Genomic DNA, 25023 nt, shown 5'->3' on the forward strand with positions numbered 1-25023 from the left:
GTTTTCTTACTATTGAATTGTTTTAGTTCCTTATATATTTTGAATATTAGCCCCTTATCAGATATAGAGTTTGCAAACATTTTCTCTCATTCTGTAGTTTGTCTGTTCACTCTGTTGAATGTTTGTTCCCTTTGATGTGCAGAAACTTTTAGTTTGATGGATCCCATTTGTCTTTTTCCTTTTGTTGCCTGTGCTTTATCCCAAAAATTATATTCAAAAGAAAATCATTGACCAGAGGCCGGGCACGGTGGCTCATGCCTGTAATCCTAGCACTTTGGGAGGCCAAGACAGGTGGATCAATTTAGGTCAGGAGTTCGAGACCAGCCTGGCCAACATGCTGAAACCCTATCTCTACTAAAAATACAAAAATTAGCTGGGTGTGGTGGTACACACCTGTAATCCCAGCTACTCGGGAGGCTGAGGCAGGAGAATTGCTTGAACCCAGGAGGCGGAGGTTGCAGTGAGCTGAGTTTGTGCCACTGCACTCCAGCCTGGGTGACAGAGCAAGACTTGTCTCGGAAAAAAAAAAAACAAAAGAATCATTGACCAGATCAATGTTATAGAACTCTTTGCCTATGTTTTCTTCTGGTAATTTAATAGTTTTCAGTCTTAGATTTAAGTCTTTAATCCAGTTTGAGTTGATTTTTGTATATCATAAGAGATAAGAGTTTAATTTCATTCTTCTGCATGTGGATGTCCAGTTTTTTTTCCTGGCATAGTTATTGAATACACTATCCTTTCCCTAATGAGTGTTCTTACCATTTATGTCAAAAATCAACTGGCTATAAATGTGTGGATTTACTTTTGGACTCTCTATTCTGTTCCACTGGTCTATGTGTCTGTTTTTATGCCACTACCATGCTGTTTTCATTACTATAGCTTTTTAGTGTATTTTGAAGTCAGGTAGTGTGATGCCTCCAGCTTTGTTCTTTTTGTTCAAGATTGCTGTGGTTATTTGGGGCCTTTTGTGGTTCCATACAAATTTTAGGATTTTTTTTTTTTCTATTTCTGTGAAGAATGTCATTGGTATATTGATAGGGATTGCAGTGAATCTGTAAATTGCTTTGGGTATTATGGACATTTTAACAATATTCTTTTTTCTAATCTGTGCATATTGGATATCTTTCCATTTATTTGTGTCTTCTTCAATTTCTTTCGTAAATATTTTATAGTTTTTCAGTGTAGAGATCTGTCACCTCTTTGCTTAAATGTATTCCTCAGTATTTCAATTTTTGTATCTATTATTCACAAGATCGTTTTCTTGACTGTTTTTCAGACAGTTTGCTAGAAATGCTACTGATTTTGCAGGTTAATTTTGTATCCTGCAACTTTACTGATTTTTTTTTAATCAGTTCTAACAGCTTTTTAGTGGCATCTATGGTCTTCTCTATACATAAAATCATGTCATCTGCAAAGAGGGACAGTTTCACTTCTTCTTTCCAATTTAGAGCTTTTTATTTCTTTATCTTGCCTAATTTCTCTGGCTAGAACTTCCAGTGCAATGTTTAATAAGAGTAGGGAAAATGGACATCCTTATCTCATTCCAGATCTTAGAAAAAAAGCTTTCAACTTTTCCTTGTTCAGTATATTGGCTGTGGGTTTGTCATATACAGCCTTTATTATGTCGAGGTACATTCCCTCTATGCCTAATTTGTTGAGACTTTTTATGGTGAAGGAATGTTGAATTTCATCAAATGCCTTTTCTGCATTTGTTGAGATGATCATACAGTATTTGTCCTTCATTCTGTTAATGTGAGGTATCACATTTATTGATTTGTGTATGTTGAACCATCCTTGCATCCCAGGGATGAATCCTACTTGATCATGGTGAATGGTTTTTTAATACACTGTTGAATTTGGTTTGTTAATTTTTTGTTGAATATTTCTGTATTCAAGTTTGCTGGGGATATTGGCCTGTAGTTTTCTTTCTTGTTATATCCTTATCTGATTTTTGGTATCGGGTACTGCTAGGCTTGTAGAATGAGTTTGGAAGTATTCCCTCCTCTTAAATCCTTTTAGAGGAGTTTGAGAAAAATAGGTATTAGTTCTTCTTTAAATGTATGGTAGAATTCACTAGTGACACCATCAGGTTCTGTGCTTTTCTTTGATGGGAGACTTCTGATTACTGATTCAATCTCTTTACTCATTGTTGGTATGTTCAGATTTTCTATTTCTTCATAATTTAGTCTTGATAGGTTGTATATGGCCAAACATTTATCCATTTTTTTCTAGATTATCCAATTTGTTGGTGTATAATTATTTATAGGAGTCTCTTGTGATCTTTGTGTTTCTGTGGTATCACAGTAATACATCCTTTTTCATCCTGATTTTTATTTATTTACTCTTCTCTTTTTTTTTCTAGTCTAGCTAACAGTTTGTCAATTCTATTTATCTTTTAAAAAAACCAACTCTTTGTTTTGTTGATCTTTTTATTGTTTTCCTGGTTTATATTTCATTTATTTCTGATCTAGTCTTTATTATTCTCTTCTACTAATTTTGAGTTTAGTTTATTTTCTTGTTCTAGTTTCTTGAGGTACAATGTTAGGTTATTTAAATGATATATTTCTTCCTTTTTTATTAGGCATTTATTGCTAAAATATTCCCTCTTAGAACTGCTTTGCTTTATCATACAGGCTTTGATATGTTGTAATTCTATTTTCATTTTTCTCAAGAAACAGTTTAATTTATCTGATTGGTTTGGCCCTGCATCCCTACCCAAATCTCATCTTGTTGCTCCCATGATTCCCATGTGTTGTGGGAGGGGCCCAGTGGGAGATAACTGAATCATGAGGACAGGTCTTTCTCGTGTTGTTCTCGTGATAGTGAGTAAGTCTCATAAGATTTGGTGGTTTTAAAAAGGGGAGTTTCCCTGCACAAGCTCTTTTTGCCTGCTGCCATCCATATACATGACTTGCTCCTCCTTGCCTTCCCCCATGATTATGAGGCTTCCCCAGCCATGTGGAACTGTAAGTCCATTAAATCTTTTTCTTCCCAGTCTCAGGTATGTCTTTATCAGCATCAAGAAAATGGACTAATAAATTATCTTTTAATTTTTTCATTGACCCATTGGTGGTTCAGGAGCAATTTGTTTAATTTCCATGTATTTGCGATTTTCCCAATGTTCCTCCTGTTATTTATGTCTAGTTTTATGCTGAAAAGATACTTAATATAATTTCAATCTTCTTAAATTTGTTAAGACTTGTTTTGTGGCCTAATATATAATGTATCCTGAATAATGTTCCATGTGCAGTTAAGAAAATTGTGTATTCTGCAACTGTTAGACAGAATGTTCTATATGTGTTTGTTAGGTTCAGTTGGTCTGGAATGCAGTTTAAATCCAGTGTTCCTTTGCTGATTTTCTGTCTGTCCATTAATGAAAGTGGGGTATTGAAGTCCCTTACTATTCATATTGCTGTATTGCGATCTATCTCTCCCTTCAGTTCTATTAATATTTGCTTTATATATTTATGTACTCTGATGTTGGGTATACATATATTTACAACTGTTACATCTGCTTGCTGAACTGACTCCTTTATCATTATATACTGATCTTTTTTTTCTCTTTTTATAGTTTTTGACTTAAAGTCTATTTTATCTGATATAAGCATAGTTACTATTGTTCTCTTTTGGTTTCCATTTGCACAGAATATCTTTTTGCATCCATTCACTTTCAGCCTGTATGTGTCTTTACAGGTGAAGTGAGCCTCTTATAGGCAGTGTATAGATGGGTCTTGTTTTTCAAGCCACTTTATGTCTTTTAATTGGAGAATTTGATCAATTTATATTCAAAGTAATTATTGATAGGCACACACTTATTACCACCATTTTAAAATTATTTTCTAGTAGATCTTTTCATCTTTTCTTAGCATATTTCTTTCTGGTTAAGTAGTTTTTCCTGGTAGTATTTTTGATTCCTTGCCATTTGCTTTTAGTGTGTATATTATAGGTTTTGCTCTGTGGTTACCACGAGTCTTACAGAAAACATCTTATAGTTATAACAAGTTATTTTAAGCTAACAACAACTTAACTCTGATTGGGAAAAAAAAGTCTCTACACTTTAACTCCACTACCCCTCCACATTTTGAATGTTTGATGTCACAATTTACATTTTTATGTTTCATATCCCTTAACAAATGATTGTAGTTATTATTAAACAGTTTGTCTTTTAACATTAATACTAAGGATGTAAGTGATTTATACACCACCATTACAGTATTAGAGTATTCTGAATTTGACTGTGTACTTACTTTTACCATTCAGTTTTATACTTTCAGATGTTTTTTTATCACTCATTGGCACCCTTTTCTTTCAGCCTGAGGAACTCCCTTTAGCATTTCTTGTAAGACAGGTCTGGTGGTGATAAATTTCCTCAGCTTTTGTTTGTCTGGGAAAGTCTTTATCTATCCTTCATTTCTGAAGGACAGCTTTGCTGGGTACAGTATTCTTGGTTGGTAGTTTTTGTCCTTCAGAACCGAGTATATCATCCCACCCTCTCTTGGCCTGTAAGTTTTTTCCTGAGAAGTCTGCTGCTGGGCATATTGGAAATCCCTTATATGTTATTTGCTTCTTTTCTCTTGCTGCTTTCAGGATCCTCTCTTTGTCTTTGATCTTTGACAGTTTGATTATAATATGTCCTGAGACAGCCTTATTTGGATTTAATCTGATTAGAGACCTTTGGCATTCCTATAATTTGATATTTGTATTTTTCTCCAGGTTTGAAAAGTTTTCTGCCATTATTTCTTTAAATAAGCTTTCTACCCCTTTGTCTTTCTTCTACTCCCTCTTGAATGCCAATGACTCAAACATTTGCTGTTTTGATGCTATCCCATAAATACTGTAAGCTTTCTTCATTCTTTTTTCATTTTTTCTTTTTAATCCTCGCTGTATATTTTCAAATATCTTCAAGTTCACAGATTGTTTCTTCTGTTTAATCAACTTTGCTGTTGATGTATTTTTCATTTTGTTCACTGTATTTTTCAGTTACAATATTTGATTTTTTAATATTTCTCTATTAAATTTATCATTCTGGTCACTTATTCTTTTCTTCATTTCATTTAACTGTTTCTATGCATTTTATTGAAGTTCATTGAACTTCCTTAAAATGCTACTTTGAATTTTTTGTCAGGAAGTTCATAGTGCTCCATCTCTTGAGGGCTAGTCACTGGCACCTTATTTTGTGCATCTGATGATGTCATGTTTCCCTAATTGTTCTTGATCATTTTGGTCATGTGTCAATGTCTGCACATTGATGAAACAGATACTTATTCCAGTGTTCACAGTCTAGCTGTGTCTAGGAATGTCCTTCAATAGTAAGACTATCTAGAGATTTTGGGCAGGTTGTCAGGGTGTGGTCCCCAAGACTGTGACTACTGCACACACTGCAGTGCATGGGGGCCCTCTAAGCCCAGGTCTGTCACAGCCAGCACAGTGCCAAGCTGAAGTCCCATGGCTGCTAAAGCTGTCACAGCACTGGGCTAGAATCTCATGGTTGCTGAGGCTGCTGCAGTGCTGACGTGTAACCAAAGCCCATGGCCACTGAAGCTAGTACAGCACTGGGGCATGCCCAAAAGTCACACCTTCTGAGGCCTTCCTGTCACTAGGGATTATCTGGAGTCCAAAGCCTCTGTAGTTGGCCAGCAGTGATGCAGGCCAGAACTTGAGTCCATCTTGCAGGGGCTATGTGTTCCCATCTGGTGTTGGGACAGGTCTAGGGGCTATGTCTGTGGGTATCAGCCTGTCATTGGGCTGTGTAGGACTTCCCAGTGCTGGGTTTTACTGTGGTGAGCCCAGTATTAGAGTGCAAAGCAAAGTCCTAGGCTTATTTCTCTTTCTTTCCCTCAAGTGTATGGTATGTCTCTCCATGCTGTGCTGCCTATTGCTGGGGAAGAGGTGACATGGGTAATGTATAACTGTCCTTCCTACCTTCTTCAATGTGTCTTTTCTTATTGTTATGCTATAACTAGGTACAGTGATCTCTAACCTGGTTTCTCTAGCTCTTGTGAAGTATTTTCATGCATGGGTAGTTATTCAAATAGATGTTTATGCAGGGGAATGATTGCTGGAGAGTCCTATTCCACCATCTTATACCATCCTCCTCTTCTAAATCTTATTATTTTAAATGTATTTCAAATTAAATTTCAGACATTGGTACATGTATCACTAATACTTCACCACTTCAAAACAATTTAGTTTATTTTTAACTGCTATTATAATGCAGGTTACTTTTAGGTTATACACAGACACAGACACACACACACACACACACACACACACACCTCTCAAAAAGTCAACTGATGAATGTTTCAGTCAATTGGTTGCTTTCAATAGGACTTACCAGGAGTGTTCATTTTTATCAGGCATGTTGGTTCTTAAAAAACAAAGAACGAAAAATCCTTTGCAAACACTCTAGCTTTTGGCTGCTTTGCTTTCAAGGGAATACAGAATTGATCTTCACAAGCAAGCCAGGGTCAGTACAATAATAATTGAAGAAGAATGTTGAAGAACTGGAGTACTGTTTTACTTATGACCTCACAGTTAGATCTCATTACGGCAGATTGGACTAGCTTTATCCCTTTTCCTGCAACTTGACCTTTTCAATCATACCTCCGATGCTGTTCCCACACAAGCCTCTCTTTCCTTTGGTTTTAAAGAGAAATGGAGGAAGGAGGATTGTTAAACACTGGACTATTTTAACCCCTCCCCACCTACTACTTTTCAGTGTATGAGTAAATGGTATTGCCTTTGCTTCTTAGCCTCCAAAGACATGATAAAGCAAGTCCGAGGCAGCCCCATGCATTACTCCAAGCTCTACCTGTTCTCTAGGTATTGAACATGACGTATTTCACAGCACAGACTCCATCAGAGTCTCCTTAAAACCCCACTATTCCAATAGCCTTTGGCAGCATGTAGGTGGGATTTAAATTATATATTGCTTCAAAGTGACTCCCTGGGGCTTTCACTTCTCTGAATCATACTGAAATGTGGGTTTTCAAATGTCTGCATATGTTGTGCAAAAATGCTGGCACATGGAAGTGACACTTTTTCTGTATGAAATGAATTCAGAAGCTGAGAGTAGGATCAAATTAATCACACAACGTGAAAATGTATTTGCCCCAAAGGAAGCCATTGTTTTCCATTCCATAACTGTCTGTGAAGGGCCAACCATGTGTAAGATAATCCATTAGGCAATGCAGGGGATACAAAAGTAGAGAAGTCATGGTGCTTTTCTTGACCAAGTTACAAATCTACCAAAAGACATGAGTCAGGTAGACAGATAATATAAAGTAGAAAGGGAGAAGAGAGGAATGGCTTCTGGCTGGAAGAGTACACGAAGACTTCATAGAACTGGAAGTAACTGGGACATGCTTTGAAGTTTGTGTTTCCTTGGGTAGAGATAAGGGAAGGGTATTCCAAAGGGTCAGATAAACATGTGGACAACATTCAGCATTGGGAAAGTGAAGAGGAGGTCTATGGAATGGCAAATAATCTATCCTGGCTGGAATACAGGCATGTATTCAGTGAAAAGACAGGAAAGTGAGTTGGGGCTATATTGTGACAGATTTCAGAGGCCCAGCTTTAGAGTTTGGAAAGCAGTAGTGAGCCAGAAAAGAATATTAAATGCAACAGTGATAGGATTAGAACTTCATTTTGGGAAGATTATTCTGGTAGAGTATGGTTGAAGCAAAATGAAGACGGAGAACACATCATAGAAATAGCATCTTTTACGTTTATCCTCTTAATATCACAGTAAAAAAGTAGCTAAAGGAATTTTGATATTCTAACTGCAAATAATGTCTTTCAAGGTAGGGAGCCACGCAGCTGATGCCTGAAAAATCTATTACTACTATAGTGGCCTGATCCTTTCTTCTTGATTTTGTACAAAGTCCAAAACAAAGGTTGGGTGTTTTTATTAAACTCAAAGCTGACTCCAACTCTTTCATCAATATCAATAACTTTATGACTAATATAAACACCAAAAGTCTTCATTTGAGGAAATAAACTGTAATAATTCATAATATGAAATTAAGGAAATGAAATTATTTTCACTTCCACTTTCATGGATGCCTAAGCTCAATAACACATTTATGTCAATGTTGTCAATATTTGGGGTTACAATAGATATAGAAAAGTTAACATCTCTACCACTCTATAAACTCTATAGACCACAATGAATCTAATTAATATGCACTAACATTGGAGTGCCCATTATGTATCAAATGTTTGGGTACTTTTGTAGGTATATCTTCCGTCATCATAATTTCTCATTTATTTATCACACAAAACCTTTGTAGTAGGTATTATGAACCTTAAATTTCAGATGAAATATATAAGGCATAAAGAAACTATTCAATCTGGAATCAGACAGCAATAAATTTTAAAGCTAGAATTCAAACCCAGGTCTGTCTGACTGGAGTCTTACTACAATTCCTTCAAGCTGAAGGGATGTGTATTATGGGTGTAGGTTGTGGCTAAGCTTGTCAATTACTTAAAAACAACTATCAAATGAATGCTTTTTTTTTTTTTTTTTCAAACTAATGGTTTATTTAACTACACCAATTGGGAATTCCCAGAACATCAAAGAGATGTTTGAGAAACTAACAGAAATCTTGAGACTGGAATGATAAACCTTGAAATATGCCACATTGAAGGTCTAACAAATATCATTTGCTACTAAAGAGGATGGCTAAATTGTGGAGGGATGGAAAGCTTCAGAGCCAGGCTGTGTCATCTGGGTGGTCCTTGAGATCCCAAAAGGGTTTTCCATAGAAGACATCTGAAAAGATTTTGGGGATATCCTCCAGCTGCTACAGCTGCTTCTCAGTTGCAAACAGACCTGTAGTCATCCAGCATTTTGTAAAATAAGCCACTTTCCCCACATACCAACCAGTGAGGAGCGTGACTGAAAGCTGTCCCAGGTCACTCTACAGAGTGTCTCATTACACACGTGGAGTCTTTCTAAGTGAAGCCTGGATGAAGAGCGTGTCTTCTTGACGAGGTCCCTCCTGGCTGCAGAGCTAGACTCAAGCACATAGCAATGATCACGCTGCTGTCCATTAGCTGCAGAAACACCGCTGGGTTGATGGGAAGCAACAAGGGCTAGAGGCTGGATGACCTAGGTTCATGTCCTGGCTATTTCCTTTTTGTTAAGTCATCTGCCCTGACTTCCTGGTAGGGCAAGGATTGCAAAGATCAAATAAGATCATTTTTAGAAGTGCTTTGAAAAGTGCAGTGGTTCAGGCTGGGCGCAGCGGCTCACACCTGTAATCCCAGCACTTTGGGAGGCCGAGGCGGGCGGATCACGAGGTCAGGAGATCGAGACCACCCTGGCTAACACGGTGAAACCCCATCTCTACTAAAAATACAAAAAATTAGCCAGGCACGGTGGCACGCGCCTGTAGTCCCAGCTACTCGGGAGGCTGAGGCAGGAGAATGGCGTGAACCTGCGAGGCAGAGCTTGCAGTGAGCCGAGATTGTGCCACTGCACCCCAGCCTGGGAGACAGAGCAAGACTCCGTCTCAAAAAAAAAAAAAAGAAAAGAAAAGAAAAGTGCAGTGGTTCAACCAACTGTGTCAATTTGTTTTTGTTGAGATCAGCCCACACCATCTTCACCTTCATCAAAGAAGGCTGTGGTGTCTAAAAAAAAGATTTTTTTATAATTTAAGAAGCAACTCTTACTGAATATTCTACCATGACTAGTCAGTCCTTTTTGTTATGGGACACAAACAGAAGGAGTTTCTTGTAAACTAGGGGCGGGAGGGACTAGAGTTCTAGTTGATATGCCTTAGAAACTCACTCTAGTTAATCCACTGGGTAGTGAATTCTTGGTTGTTTTTGTTGTTGTTGTTGCTGCTGAGGCAGGGTCTCACTCCCATCGCCCAGGCTGGAGTGCAGTGGCAGGATCATGTTGCACCGCAGCCTCAACTTCCTGAGCTCAGGTGGTCCTCCCACCTCAGCCTCCTGAGTAGCTGGGACTGTAAGTGTGCACATCACCACAACTGGCTAATTTTTTGTATTTTAGTAGAGATGCGGTTTCGCCATGTTGCCCAGGCTGGTCTCAAACTCCTGGGCTCAAGTGATCCACCCACCACCTCAGCCTCCCAGTTGCAGGTGTGAGACACTGAGCCTGGCCAACTTTTTTTGAAGGGATTAATTTTACCTTTTGTAAAATGTAAGAAATATATAGTAACATATAGCACATATGCATTTACCCATATACATATTTTTGAACCTTACTGCAAACTGGCCTAAATCAATTTGACTGTTTAGTTTGTAGATTCCTTTTTAAAATTGTGGTGGCCTCCAGCAAGTAAAAGTAGATGGTAACTATTTGCTTTTCAACCAGGTTGTACATTACAACAAAAGCAAATTCCAAGTCAAATTCTGCCACGTATAAAATATCCATGGGCAAGAAGCCACAAAAATTATCATACAACCTGCTGCTGTAAATTTGGTGATGTTTCCTCTTGTCATTTCAGGAACTCCAAAGCACTGCATCAGAGACAACCTACCACATCTGGTTATTTTTCTTCCTGTGCACACTACTGAACCACATTTCCCAGAAACCTTACAGTTGGGTTGGGGCAACATGACCATATTCTGATTTGGCACAGAAAATCTCTTACAAGACTTCTTTTTCTTTACTTCCCACCCTGGAGGTCCATTTTAAAGATGGTGGTATTACAAGATGGTGGTATTAAAGACAGAATGACTTGAGTCTTCAAGTCACCCTTTGGAGGAAGGCAGCTGAGGCGGGCTGCCTAGAAAGGAACATCCACTGTGGACTTAGACTAAGTCCAAAAAATAAATTTTGTGTCAAGCCACCAAGATTTGGATTTGTTACAATAGGTAATGCTAATTACACTAATTAATACAAGCACCTGCTTATATCTGCTGAGAGAGGCACATCAATATTCTTTTTTTTTTTTTTTTTTTTTTTTTTTGAGACGGAGTCTCGCTCTGTCACCCAGGCTGGAGTGCAGTGGCGCAATCTCGGCTCACTGCAAACTCCGCCTCCCAGGTTCACGCCATTCTCCTGCCTCAGCCTCTCCAAGTAGCTGGGACTACAGGCGCCTGCCACCACGCCCGGCTAATTTTTTGTATTTTTAGTAGAGACGGGGTTTCACCGTGGTCTCGATCTCCTGACCTCGGGATCCACCCGCCTCGGCCTCCCAAAGTGCTGGGATTACAAGCATGAGCCACCACGCCCGGCCGGCACATCAATATTCTAATGGCAAAATCGGCAAACCATCTTGCCGGGTGGGGCCAGGCAAGTGAGTCTACTGTTGTGTGAGGGAAACACAGAAATGAATGGAGCTCTAGCTGTATTCAGCCACTCCAAAGTAGCTTGATTTCTGGAGTTGCTGGATTCTTACTCTTTGTCCATGTAAAAATAGAGGGACATGAATAATCTTTCTAGTTAATCACATATTTCACCAATAAAAACATTGCATCTAACATCATTTATGCTAATTACTGAACCCTCTAGTGTGAATATCTGATAACATCATTCTAAGTATTTTTGCTGCCACTTTGAACATCATAGTAAAGTTCTTCAGATAATCACTAACCAGTCTGGATTCCTGCCTAAGACAGAGGTGAAGTTCCAAATATTTAACCACTGGCATGGCACAATCACCAAGAGATGAAAATAGATGTAAATTCTTATGCCAGAGCAGTGCCTTCTAGCCTGGATTGCTTCAAGTGTTAACTAAGCTCCCCTAGGGTAGAGATTAAAGTAATTCATACAGTCACTGTTTATATTGAAGTATTTTAAAAATAAATTACAGACAATATAACAGGTGCCTAATTCACAGCCATCACCCATTTTATTTATTTCTCTGCTCACTCTAAGAATTACAAGCAAAGGATCATGGGATCTATTCCTAACTGAAAGATTAGATCAATAAAATTAGCCATCTGTCCGTGGAAGTCTTTAAACTCAGGTTGCATTTAAACATTATGTTTCCAAGTGCCCAGATGTTACAGAAAAGTGCCTGCTGATACAACTCCTTTTGAACAATGTAAGCCACTAAATGGCTAATATAAACTTATTGCAGCAAGAAAAATAAATAGCATTAGCATTGCATTAAATCTGATTCGGGATTTGGGGTGCCCTGTCAGCAAACACAAGTGTTAAAATTTAAATTGCTCAGGACTTGCAGAGTCAGACAAGAAAGGATTGTCAAGAGTCTTTAGATAAGGGGGATACTGGAAATGAGATCAAAGCACTGGGATGTATATCCTTGCTCAGTCTGGTTGGTGACAGTAATAATAATTATTATGACTATTGTTAGATCGTATCCTGTCCTTAGGTAGCACTTCAGCTCTTTTAAAGCACTAGTCTGCTTTGGATAAGTGGGGGCTTTTTCCAGCTGAGGAAACATCAATAGGAAATGGACTGAGTGAACCCGGTCTATTTTTCCATGTCCCTAGTAGTGATTCCTGATTTACTCCAGTCAACTTATCAGTGAGCGAAACCTGGACCATTTCTTAGCTCTCTGGCTTTACGGAGACTTTCACTGATTCCCAGTAACATATCAGTTTGGATAATTCTGTTTTAGGAACAGCTGCTGCCCTACCACATCCTGCAAAACTTCCCCCAAGACAATTACCAGGCAAAAATCACCCTCATTTTCCAAACCAAAAATCAAGGCATGTGGTTGACCAGGGAGTCTTTCTAATTTGTTAATTCATTTGTCTGAAAAATATTACAGTTCAATACAAATTACATCACATGTAACCATACCTTAATACATATAGAAAAGAATAAAAGCACATAAAATCATCAATGTCTGTGTTTATTACTTCTGATGCCTGGAAATATAGAAATTCTTTCAGGATTTTCTTCCTTGTCCAGATTAAACAATCCCAATTTCTTAAATATTGCCTTCACATGTCAGTCTTCTAATCCTTTTTAATGCCCTGCTACATGCATTACTGTATTGGATCTTCCCTGGAACATTATATGGTAGGGTCTTTCTTTATCCTGTTTTCACAGATGAGTAAACTGACGATTATGGAGCATATATAACTGACCCACTGTCACCATGTAGCTGTAAACTGTCAGTACTTGAACCCAAATGTGTGGAATATCAAAATATGTGCTCTCACCTAAGCCTTCCCGCTCCACCAGGAGAAACCAGCCTTGAAGGCTGAAAGAACAAGCTTGGGATTGGGGGTGAGGGAGGTAAGGGGGGAAAATGTTGGTTATATATAGAACAGCGTGGTTTTTTGTTAACGCCATTGCAAGGTTTCCCTCTTTGACCAGTCAACTTAGAGTCTAAGGGCAGGGTTGTTCTGGTTAAATACAGATGCCCACAGCAACGTGTTGTCGGCAGCAGTCACAGCTGGGCGTGGAGGTACGAAGCAGAGACGATCAGCATAACACAGAGTACCTGGGTCGAGGTATCAGGGAGAGGGAGGCAGTAGGAGAGTCCAAACTCTCTTTTGGCATGTCTCAAAGTGTGCATCAAGTCATCTGAGGTTCTTGTTTAAAAAGGCAGGTGCCTGGATTGCACTCTAAAAATTCAGATCCACTTAGTGCAGGAATTACTGCTGAGGGAGGAGACCCGCGCAGAGCCAGCTCTGGAACGTGCGCCCTCTGCTGGCAGAAATTTTATTTGACTCACCTAAGCCACTACATGAGAACCCATGAGGGGTTCTGCAAGGAAGCAAAAGTACCCCCGCTCATTTCTGTCTGCCTGAATTGCGTGGGGCGCTAGGAGTTGGGTGCTGGGGATGCATGCGTGTGCTAGGTCCCTAGCACCTACCTTCTAGTGCCCCATGGCTTTTGTGAGCTAAAGATTTCCCTGAGAAATGAGACAGCCTGAATCAGCAGTGTGATATGGAGTACAGTGGACTGGAAAGGGGACAGGAAGGAACATATGGATGAGAGATCTCCCCCAATTGCCGTGCTTTGGGAAGAGGGCTTGGATGAGAGCTATAAGCGAGGAAGTAACCAGTCTCTTGTGAATTCCACGTAGATCAAGGTGGCATTGGGGAAGTAGACCAGGATGACCCCAGATCCCTGGCCACTGCCCCTTAGCCATTCAGCCTCACACTAGCAGCAGCAGAATGCCTCTAGAGGTGCATGTATCTCTACCAGCAACCAACAAGATGTATTGCCCACAAGCGAACTCTTCTCTTCCAGCCTTTTGTTTTTGCTTCCTGACTTTCCTTACATCTTTATTTTAGTTTGATTATACCACTAGAGAAATACTGACAAAGTGGGAAGAAAAAGATGAGAGAGCTGCATCGTGCTAAGGATGACTGTGGGACACCCAGATCCTCCAGGGAAAACCTTGAACTCTGAACGCTGACTTGACCTTCTCCCACTGACCCTGGGACCTCAGGCAAACTGGACAGGCAGGAGGAAAGGCAGGACCCATGTGCAGTTCTCCAGCCCCTCTAGTGCCAGAGAGTTAATAAATGTCAGGAGACTTGTCTAAATAAACCAAGAGCAACCCCAGGCTCTAGGCCTGGGAGCACCGGTCTTTAACCCCAGAAGCCCTTCCCAGATATGCCACGGCAGTCAGCCCTAAGTCTGACGTCACTGACAGAACCTTGTAGAGAGACAAAAGATCTATACCCTATCTATTGCATAGAAATGAAGAGGTCTTAATGGCAGAGCCACTGTAGCTTGAGAGCCACAGCAAGACTTCCAAGCTGGAGATCCCTTTGCCTCTGACGTACCACCTCCCACCACCAAGCATAACAGTGCTTAGAAAATAAAGCCAAGATATCCATACAAAAGCAAATAAACCTTGGCTTGTATCTCACACCTCATACGAAATTAACTCAAAATGAATTATAGACCTAAATGTAAAACCTAAAAAACTTCTGCAATAAAGCATAGGGAAACATCTTTGCAGCCATGGGTTAAGCTTTCAAAAAAACAGCATGAGCCATTTAAAAAAATGATAAATTAGACCTTATCAAAATGTACATCTTCTGCATTTTGAAAGACACCATTAAGAAAATAAAAAGACAAGCCACATACTAGAAGCTGAGATTTACAAAACGCAGATCTCATATAAGGCTTGCATCCAGAATATACAAAAAGCACTCAAAACTCAATCATAAGAAAATAAACATCCCAATTTTTTTCTTTGTTTTTTTTTTTTGAGACAGAGTCTTCCTCTGTCACCCAGGGTGGAGTGCAGTGGTGCGATCTTGGCTCACGGTAACCTCCCTCTCTGAGGGTAAAGTGATTCTCTTGCCTCAGCCTCCCAAGTAGCTGAGACTACAGGCACGCACCACCAAGCCCGGCTAATTTTTGTATTTTTTGTAGAGCTGGGGTTTCGCCACGTTGGCCAGGCTGGTCTCAAACTCCTGGCTTCAAGTGATCTGCCCACCTTGGCCTTCCAAAGTGCTGGGATTATAGGCATGGGCCACCATGCCCGGCAAACATCCCAAGTTTTAAAAGTCAGCCAGATTTAAACAAAGATTTCACCAAAGAAAAGATGGCAAATAAATAAATTTTTTAAATGTTCAATATAATTAGTCATTAGAGAAATGCAAACTAAAACTGTGATGACATACTATTACATGCTTATTATAATAGAATCGCTAAAACAAAACCAGAAAAAAAAAACCTACCAAGTGTTGTAGAGGATTAGGAGCAGCTAGAACATTCACACATTGTATGAATGTAAGATGGTACGGCCACTTTGGAAAACAGTTTGGTGATTTCTTATCCAGCTCAACATATACCTGTCATGTGATGCAGTGATCCCCCTCCTTCTGTTTACCAAGAGAAATGGAAACCTACATCTTCCAAAGACTTCTATGTGCACGTGTCTAGGAACTTTATTCATAATAGCCTAAAACTGAAAACAACTTAAAAGTCCACTAACTAGCAAATGGTTAAACAAACTGGAATTCCATGGTCCATCCAACGCACCATCACTCAACAATAAGAAAGGAACAAACTTCCAATATATGCAAAAACATGGATGGATCTTAAAAGCATTATGCTAAGTGACAGAAGGTGGACACAAAATATGACATTCTGGAAGAGGCAAAACTACAGGGATAGAAGTTAGATCAGTGGTTACCAGGGGCTGGGAGGGAGTCATTTTTCTGCAAAGGGACACAAGAGAATATTTAAGGATGATGGAAATGTTCTATAGATTTCTATTCCAGTGGTGATTACATTACTGGGTATGTTTGTTAGGGCTCATCAAACTTGATGAAATTTATTGTATATAAATCATACCTCAATAAATCTGACTTTAAAATGATAGTAAGGACAAGAGTTAGCAACATGCCTGCGGGAATGAAGTGACTTGTTGCATGTTGGTTCCCGAAGTTGTCTGGATTTCCCCCTCCCTTCTTCCTGCCCCACCACAGAAGCAGGGCAGTCCTCCCGCACTTTCTGGTGAGACTCAGGTGATGGGACAAGCACTAGGCTAGAGGCCACTCAGGAGGGTGGGAGGTCCAGGTGCTGGTTCCAGTTCAGCTTCTGACGTTAACTGGGGCAAGTCACTGAGTCACCCTCAACCTCACTGCAAAATGAGGACTTTTCACTTCTTTCCAGGCCTATGATTCTAATTTGTAGTCTGAAGAGGAATGAAGGCTATCCAACATGTTGTGTTTCCACACCATGAAGGTCTGGGGAAAGGACAGGGCCCTAAACCCTCCCATTCTTCAGAGGCCCCTTTTTCTACCCTCAGGTACTCTAGTGGGCCCTCTGACCCTCACCAGCCTTAATCCCCAGGAGTTCAACAAGAGAAGCAAGTGGTTCATCATCACCCCATAAGGCCACACCCTGTGATTCTTATAAATGAGGCCAGTAGACAGTAGCTTCCAAAATTCTTTCAGTATCATATGCACTCTGTTGTCTTAAGAGGCATGGGCAGATCCCATTTACAAATGTTTAAGAGCAACGCAGGATCCCCACACAAAACAGCAGCCTCCACCTAGCCTCCAGTATCTGACCCACGGGAGCTCCACTCTTCGGCCTCCAGGAAGACACCCTACAAGACATGCTACACACCTCTGCAAACACGGTGTTCTGAATTCAGTTTCTGGTCCTGAATATCAGAGCTTAAATTTCCATTCCACCGCTTACTAGTTGTGTGACCTTGGGTGAGATATGTAACCTCTCTAAGCCACAATTTCTCCTTCAGTAAAACAGAGATAATAATAGTCCCATCTCCCAGTGCTATTGGGTTGATTAAATAAATCACTGTGGGTCCAGTTCTTAGAACAGTGTAGCAAGCACTTAGTGTTAGTTATTATGATTTAATTTAACTTAATTTGAAAACTGTCATTTCTTGTAAGTCTTGGCAAATGCAGAGGTTTCTTTATTAATGTTCAGTGTCAAAAGATGAGCTATCTTGGGGTGAAGAGAAAGGTTGCTTGCATTGAACCCAAACTAGACTCAGACTTGAAGCTGCTACTCAGTTTTTTCTCACCAGAGGTAGGTGGGGATGGGGAATTTCCAGGTTGATTTTGAATCCAAGGCTTCTCCAACAATGCTGTACTTATCAAAAGTAGATTTAGGTGTATGAGGAGACAGGGAGCGTCATCCAAATAAAACAGAACCGCTCCAGTATGCCTGCACAGTGGCCACGATACCTTCAAAGTACTGTATATGAACCAATTTCTGTCGAGGAAACAAGGTACAAAGAAACTCCCATATGGATACTTGCAGGATTTGCTAGTGTCTGGGGAAGATTATAAATTAGCTGGTTGCTGCTCACATCAGAGCCAAGCAGGGCACATTCAGTTTTTTAATCTGGACCAATTTTCCGGATCAAAAACTAGTCTTTCCAAGGGATGTAAATGAGCCCGGGAGGGAAATTTCCCCTGAAGTTTATGAAGTAGCTGTCATTTTAATCTGAGAAGCTTTCCAACCTGAAAGCCAGTGTCTGGATAAAATTATAAAGTAATAAAAATAAAACTCTTCTAGGTTGAACCTAGTCTAAACACTTCTATCTCAAATTTGATGTAATTAATATGCCAAGGTATTTCAGAGGTGGTGTTTCCACTATCAAAACCCTATCTATGCTTCAAATAAAACCAAAGAGGCCAGCATGGCATATTCCTGGCATGAATATCAGAATGAGACACTGAATGAACCAGGTAGAAAATCTTTTTAGGAGAAGAACTCCAAAAAATAAGAAAGAAAATATGATGACCCACATGAGCAGTTTTATACAACAGGTTTTTATAAAATACTTTTTAAAAATTCCCCTTAAACAGATTAAAATATATCCTTAAAAAAGCATTGCATACACTGTTCATGCTTTAAAACTATAGATATAACTATGCTTTGTTTAAAAATTGTGACAATTAATAGATGATTTCATGTGAATAAATCTGCAAAATGCAATTGATCGTGATGTGGTTATCTTAAGGAGGAAAGTTAGAAAGAAGCCCTTCACTGAAATCCTTGAAGGTGTGTGTATGTGTGCTTGCAGGAAGAGAAACAATTTAATGTGATATTGCCTTGGACTGAAGTTATTATCTCCAAAATGAATTGAAGAGCTCATAAATGGAATGGCTCATAATTTAAATATGGTGTAGATTATGATAATGACCTTGGATTTCCAGGCAGGTAACAAGTGCTGGTAATAAGAGATACAGTGCAAAGACTGAGGACGCTTCCAGAGCCGAAATGCAACAAGTCATATTTCCAGATAGAGAGTTCCAATGCAAAAATATTTAAGCATTCACATGGGATCCCGCTAAGACGATTTTCTTTGCCCTCTGATAAATTTTCCTAGCTTTGCCTCTTTCTTACAGAAACGTTTGTGAAGACAAACTGCACTTTCTGTGAGGTTTTGCAGACTGCATTCAAATAAAAGTAATATTGTTTTCCATTGTTCATAAGATATAATTAATCCCATAAGACAACCTCCCTTACAAAGTAAGCTAAGACAAAACAGATTTTTCAGAATTCTAAATATGGTCCCAGTAAAAAATAATAAAAGTCGTTATTTGGGAAACAACGTTTAGAACTTCATTGTTCAGAATGTTCTACTTTGAATAATCTCACAACATAGGCCAAATCAAAGTGGACCAAAATAAACGAAGACTTTTTACCTATATGCAGCTAGAGAAAACACACATTATTATGGTTTCAAGTTCTCCCCCAATTCTCAATCCCTTATAACAGGCTACAACGCACATATCTTTGTTTAAATGGCAGAACAAAGACAGGAGTTCAAAACACGATAAAATTAACCCACTCGGTGCTTCCTTCCGAACAAACGGCCCCAGAGTGGAAGAGGATGCTAAGAGCAGAGTCCACACCCCTGCACAGTGCGTGGGTGGGACCGGAGATGGACAGAGGGGGCTCTAGGCAACCCTTCAGACACTTAACAGGAAATGGCTGGGCTCTGGACAATATGAATTAAGTAAGATATTTGGAGACGCAGGAGGGGCTGGTTTGATTCCTCTGCATGGTTGCCACCCTCTGTAATTGAGACAGCACGGTCGCTGTCCCAACTCTCAGCTCTCTGCGGTCAAACACGGGGACCACCACCTCTACTGTGTCTGGAAAATTGATCATTCTTTCAACAAATAAATATCCCTAGCGCCGCCCGGGCTCGGGGGAGGGCGAGGTTCGCGTCTTTTCTCAGCTCCTGACAGAGCTGAAGCGAGTTAAGCCGACGTTGGTCGGGGAGAGGGAGGCGGTGCGCTGCCCGCTCTGTGTCCTCGCCCCGGAGCCCAGCAGGGGCGCTCGGGGCGTGGTGGCTTCGGGCGGAGGAGCGCATTACCTGGTTTTCGGATGGCCGCTCGGAGCGACATCGCGCGGGGTCCGAGGCTGGAAGCCAGAAGCAGGAGCCGGAGCAAGACGCCTCGGATTAAATCCATTTTGCCGCCGGCGCCTGCAAAGTTTCACCAAGTCCCGGGCGCACACGGAAAGGGCGTCTCCGGGGGCGCGTGGGGGACGCGGCCCCCGCGGATCCCCGGGCTGGGGCGAGGAGGTAGGGGGCTGCGAGGGCTGGGCCCGGAACCACGGGGCAGTTCCAAGAGGCCGGACTGCAGCCGGGAGGTCGGCGTGCAGGAGTGAAGCCGGCTGCAAGCGGCAGGGCTTTTCGCGGGGGCGGGGGCGACGAAGGAGGCCGACTGGGAGGGAAGGGCTGGACGCGGGAGGGAGGGAGGCAGGCTCGACCTGCCGGGGGATGAAATTACAATCGAGTGGAAGTGAGAGGGGCAGGCCCTGAAACCTTCACTCCTCGCCCACCTCGGAAGCAGACAGCCCGCCCCTCACCCTCTCTAGCGACCCCCAGCGCAGCCCTTCCCCGCTGGTGACCTAGATTGGGGTCCTAGGAGGGACCGACTTCAAGCACTGGAGACGCAGGGCAGGAGTTAAGCGACTGCGGGTCCAGGACCCTCCGCGGTCCTCACCCTGAAATCTTGGGGCGCCCCCCACCCCACCTGGGCCCTCCTCCTGCCGCGCCCCTCTAGGTCGCTTCCACCCAGTCTGGCGACTTTTTCTAACACCTCAAAGGTTGCTGTAGTTGGTCCAGCGCGCTTGGGGGATGAGAAGGGTAGACCGGGGTCTGTGATTTGCAAGTGGGGTGGGGGTGAGAGGAAGAGGGGCGGGGCCGTCCGGGTCTGAGGCGCTAAGAAGATAAATGGGATTTAAGGCTCACAGATGGAGAGCTGAGGCCGGGCCGCTCAGACGGAGACGCCGGGTGGAGATTAGGGCCTGGAACGGGGGAGTGGGGGCCCTTCCCGGCAGAGGAAGGCAACTTGAGACCCTCCTGGGGAGGAGATGAAACTCCAAGTTAAGCCTGGCGTCTTAGGGAGGGACGCGAGCTCGAGCCCCCAGGCGGACCGAGAAGAGCTCCTGGGCGGTGCCGAGCTGGGGCTGGCGCAGGGGGCCGGGGCGGGGTCCTGGCCTCTGATCTCGGGATCGGGCTTCCTGGGTTGTCTCCCTGAATGGAGAAAGGCTCTTTCTCCTCCGCTGAATTTGCTGCCCCAGGACTCAGTAAAATGTGCCTTTTGCCAGATTTCGCGGTAGTGCCTGGAGAGGGGAGACCCTGCCTGGGACACACGTCCCGTGGCATACTGGCGTTCTGACCTCCAAACTAGCGAGAAGAGAAAGCAGATACAATAAATAAACCAAGAGGGAATAAACTTAGAGGCAAACGCGGCCCTCGCCAGTTCCTGGGGAAAGATCAAAGGCCCTAGGAAGTGCCCGGCAGAGGAAATCTGCAGTCACCAGCGAGAGGACGGCGCCCGCCCCCGCCCCACCTTGCAGCGCTGCCGGGACTCGGTGGGCGTCCTGGCTCTTCACAGTTAGCCTGTGTTTGGGAGCGCGGGAGGAAACAATGTTGACTGATACATTCTTCTCCCCTCCCCAGCCCCCAAAACACACACACACAGGATTTCTACTCTTCTTTTAAGAATGAAATATCCCCTGGCTGGAGAGTTTGTAATGAGCTCAATCTTGTTAGCAAAGCTGAGTATGTTCCCTTATGTGTTGGCATTTTCAAGTGTGCAACTGTCTGTTCACAAATAAATTCAAAGTCCCCTCCAACTTGAGTATTTGGAAGTTTTAGCTGTGACACCAGAGCTTGTCCTCTTACACAGAACTGGAGCAAAGTTCAGGCAGAACTATGCTCTTCACGTCCAAGGTGACCATAAAGCTGACCACTAAGCTAAGCAAAGTGACTGCCCCCAGGGCTGCTAGTCTCAAAGGTCCCAAAATCATAGACCTTTTAGCATTACCGGGAGCCCTAAAGGTCATCTAGGCCATGCCTCGGCTCCACACAGGAGTCTGCTTTCAGCATTGGTGGCGGGTCGTGCCACCTCCCTTTGAACTCCACCTGTATGAGACAGCTCCTCCAGCACCAGCTAGGAAGTTGTTGGAGGCCTTTCTTTATGCCAAAGTGATTTCTTATCTCAGACTTAATGTGGCACCCAGAACCAAGCAAGTGTTGCAATGCAGATGCCTCCCATGCAGGATTTCCTGCTTAAAAATGATTCTCTGTGATGCAGAAACTGGAAGTGATAATAATAGTTGATATTATGGCTACCATTTATTTAACGTCTTCTATGTACCAGACCCTCTTTGAAGTGCATTTTAATCCCAATAACAACCATACCAGGAAGATACTGTTATTACTATTCTCGCCTTTTACAGATGAGGAACCTGAAGCATGGAAAGGTTAAGAAACTTGCCCAAGGTCATGCAGCTCCCATGCAGCACTTGAATCCAAGGGGTCTGATTCCAGCCTTCAGGCTTTTAAGGGGACAATGTGGAAAGTAAACACAGCAGTGGACCGAGAGGATCAGGAGATGTGGGTGTTTAATCCTAGGCTCTGCGTAGAGTGTGCCTTGGTAAAAATGAATGGGCTGGATGAAACAATCAGTAAATACCAGGTTTTGCTTTCTCTTTAATAGCTGATAAAACAGCATCATCTAATCTAAGCTACCTTTACTCTGAATGTGCCTTTTAAAAGACCTGTGCAAATTTTCCATTGCAAATTTCACAAGCCTGGGCTTCAGCCTTCTTGCCGATGTCCTCCACATGTGCCCACACCACCTCAGCATCCCCGGCCCTGGGCCTCCCTTCCATTTTTTGCAGATGACCATAGGTGATTTGGGAAATAAGCTTAGTTCTTCAGAGGCCCCTCTTGTTTTTCCCTTGGGGAAAAACAACATAGATTATATTGTTGTATTTTTACCTCCAAGGGCCTGCAAACACTCTGGATCATCAGGCCATTGAGGTAAGACTTTATTTCACAAAATCTGCTTCAAATCTAGGGCACATGTTAAACATCAAACTTATTCCCTTCCTTTGCAGTTCAAATCGCATCCTCCAAGGGAACTGGAGGTTCCCTCTCCTTCCAGTTTGACAACCAATTAAGGCATTTGTAAATCTGACTAAAGACAAATAGAACACTTGCCTTTCACTCTCTTCCTCCTTTCTGAGAGGAGGGGAACTAAAGAGGGGCCAAAGAGGCTTTGAATGTTTCATTAAAAAGAAAAAATCTGTTCAAATTCACTGGAGATCTAAACTCAATTAATAAGGTCGCCAGCAGAAGAGTGACCTGCCTACTTTGCTCATTATCATGGAAGAGGAATCTGACCTTTGCTGCATGGAATAGATTTGGAGGTTGGTAGAAGAAAGTAAAGGCAAACTTATCAATTATAGAATGTTTATTAAGACTCTAAATGACAGTGACAAAGAGGCAGCAGCCAAGAATCATCTTTTGATTTATTTTTCTAAATTGGTTATATCTACATGTAAAATTTGAAATGTGGATCAGGCAGAGTGTATAGTGAAAAATAAGTTTCCTTTTCTTCCTTCTACCATCACCAGTTTCTTGGATATCCTTCTAGAGATGGTCTATGAATGGACAAGCTAATTATATACACATATATTTAACACAACCAAGAGCATCTTCTACGTACTTCTTAACCTGATGATCCTTCCAAATCAGCAGATACAGATCTGCCTCCTTCTTACTAACTGCTGAATAATATTCTACATGTGATGTGTAATTTATTTGTTCTTTCTTCTGTTGTTTCCAATTATTATAAGCAGCAGACATGAATGACACTGAATATGTAATAGGTTGCACATGTTATAGTAGACTGTAGGGTTCATTTCTAGACTAACCATGCTTGGTCAAATGGTAAATGCCTTTTCAATTTTGATAATTTGGCTAAATTTCATCCCAAGGAGGTTGTACTGTTTTACTCCCCAATAAGCAGTATATGTGCCTAACTAATTCCATGAACTCTCACCAACATAGTGTCTTATCAAACTAGAGATATAAATATATGTATATTTATATGTTACATTTTAATCAAGATGCAACATACGAAAGTATCAAATAGTAAGTGTACCACTTGATGAATTTTAGCAAAGTGAGCACACTTGTATAACTTTTATTAACTACTGCCCAGATCAAGGAATAGGATGTGACCAGCACCCCCACAAAGCCCTCTTCATGCTTCCTCTCTAGAAGTATATATTTTTGAAGAAGGATGAGGGATGAGAATTCTAACCTCCCATTTACCTTTAATTAAAACACACAAATAAAAGTAGATCAGTAAAAATAAGTAAATACTTTCCCTACTCCAGTGTAAAACAAACATTGAGACTGAATCCCATTATGTGTAAGTCTCTATGCTAAGAACAGAAATAATATATTAGAGAAAATGCACCAATATTTTTTGCACTCAAGAAGACTACAAATTTGTTGGGAGATGAAGACAGTTGCACTGCCAATTGTTCCATAAAGCAGAACAAAGGAAGCCCTAAATAACAGTGCAAATAATGTGCTATTGGGTTGAGTGACAAAGACCCTGTATTACAGATGATAACATATATAATAAGATACTGTATAATGCATAGCCATCTGCTATGCATTATGTCCTTGCTTATACTTGATTATAATTAAGTATGTAATCAATGGACTGACAAAGCAAACATGTGTAATAAGCCCCCAGATCAAGAAATAAAACAATACCAGCACCCCAAAAGACTTTCATTCTTCCTACTAACTGTAACCTACCCCACAACCAAATAGGTAACCATTTTCCTGATTTCTATCACCTAGATCATTTTGGCCTGGTTTTGAACTTTATATAGAAGGAGTCATGTAGTAATGTAATCATTTATTCCTCTTTTACTCAACATTATGTTTGAAAAAATTCATCCAAGTTGTGTGGTTATTCACGTTCATTGCTGTGTAGTATTCCATTATATAAATGTATCACAATTTGTTTATCCATTTTACTCCTGATAGACATTTGGGTTGTTTCTAGTTTGGAACTACAACCAAAGATGTTGCTGTGATCATTCTTGTATGTGTCTTTGGCAGACATATGTATGTGTATCTGCTGTGTATACCTGTGAGCAGAATCATTAGGTTATATGATAGGCATATGTTTAGGTTTGGAAGGTATTGTCAAACAGTTTTCCAAAGTGGCTATATTCATTTGCACTCCCATCAAAGTATATGAGAGTTCTAGTCATTCAAAAATCATACCAACACTTGATGTTGTTTGTCCTTTTCATTTTAGCCATTTTGTTGCATGTTAATAATA

General features: G+C 41.2%; 1 protein-coding gene across 2 annotated transcripts in view; it reads right to left on the reverse strand.

Annotated features, from left to right (window-relative positions):
- EGFLAM (EGF like, fibronectin type III and laminin G domains) overlaps positions 1-20021 on the reverse strand; it is a 202382-nt gene extending 182361 nt beyond the window's left edge. For both annotated transcript variants that reach the window (XM_055245627.1, XM_055245626.1), the window contains exon 1: positions 19728-20021. In XM_055245627.1, the coding sequence (XP_055101602.1) occupies positions 19728-19824 (97 nt within the window). In that variant the 5' untranslated portion in view covers positions 19825-20021. The remainder of the gene's footprint in view (positions 1-19727) is intronic.
- Positions 20022-25023: the final 5002 nt, after the last annotated feature.

The sequence above is a fragment of the Symphalangus syndactylus genome, chromosome 16 (assembly GCF_028878055.3).
Source record: "Symphalangus syndactylus isolate Jambi chromosome 16, NHGRI_mSymSyn1-v2.1_pri, whole genome shotgun sequence".
NCBI classification, from domain to species: Eukaryota; Metazoa; Chordata; class Mammalia; order Primates; family Hylobatidae; genus Symphalangus; species Symphalangus syndactylus.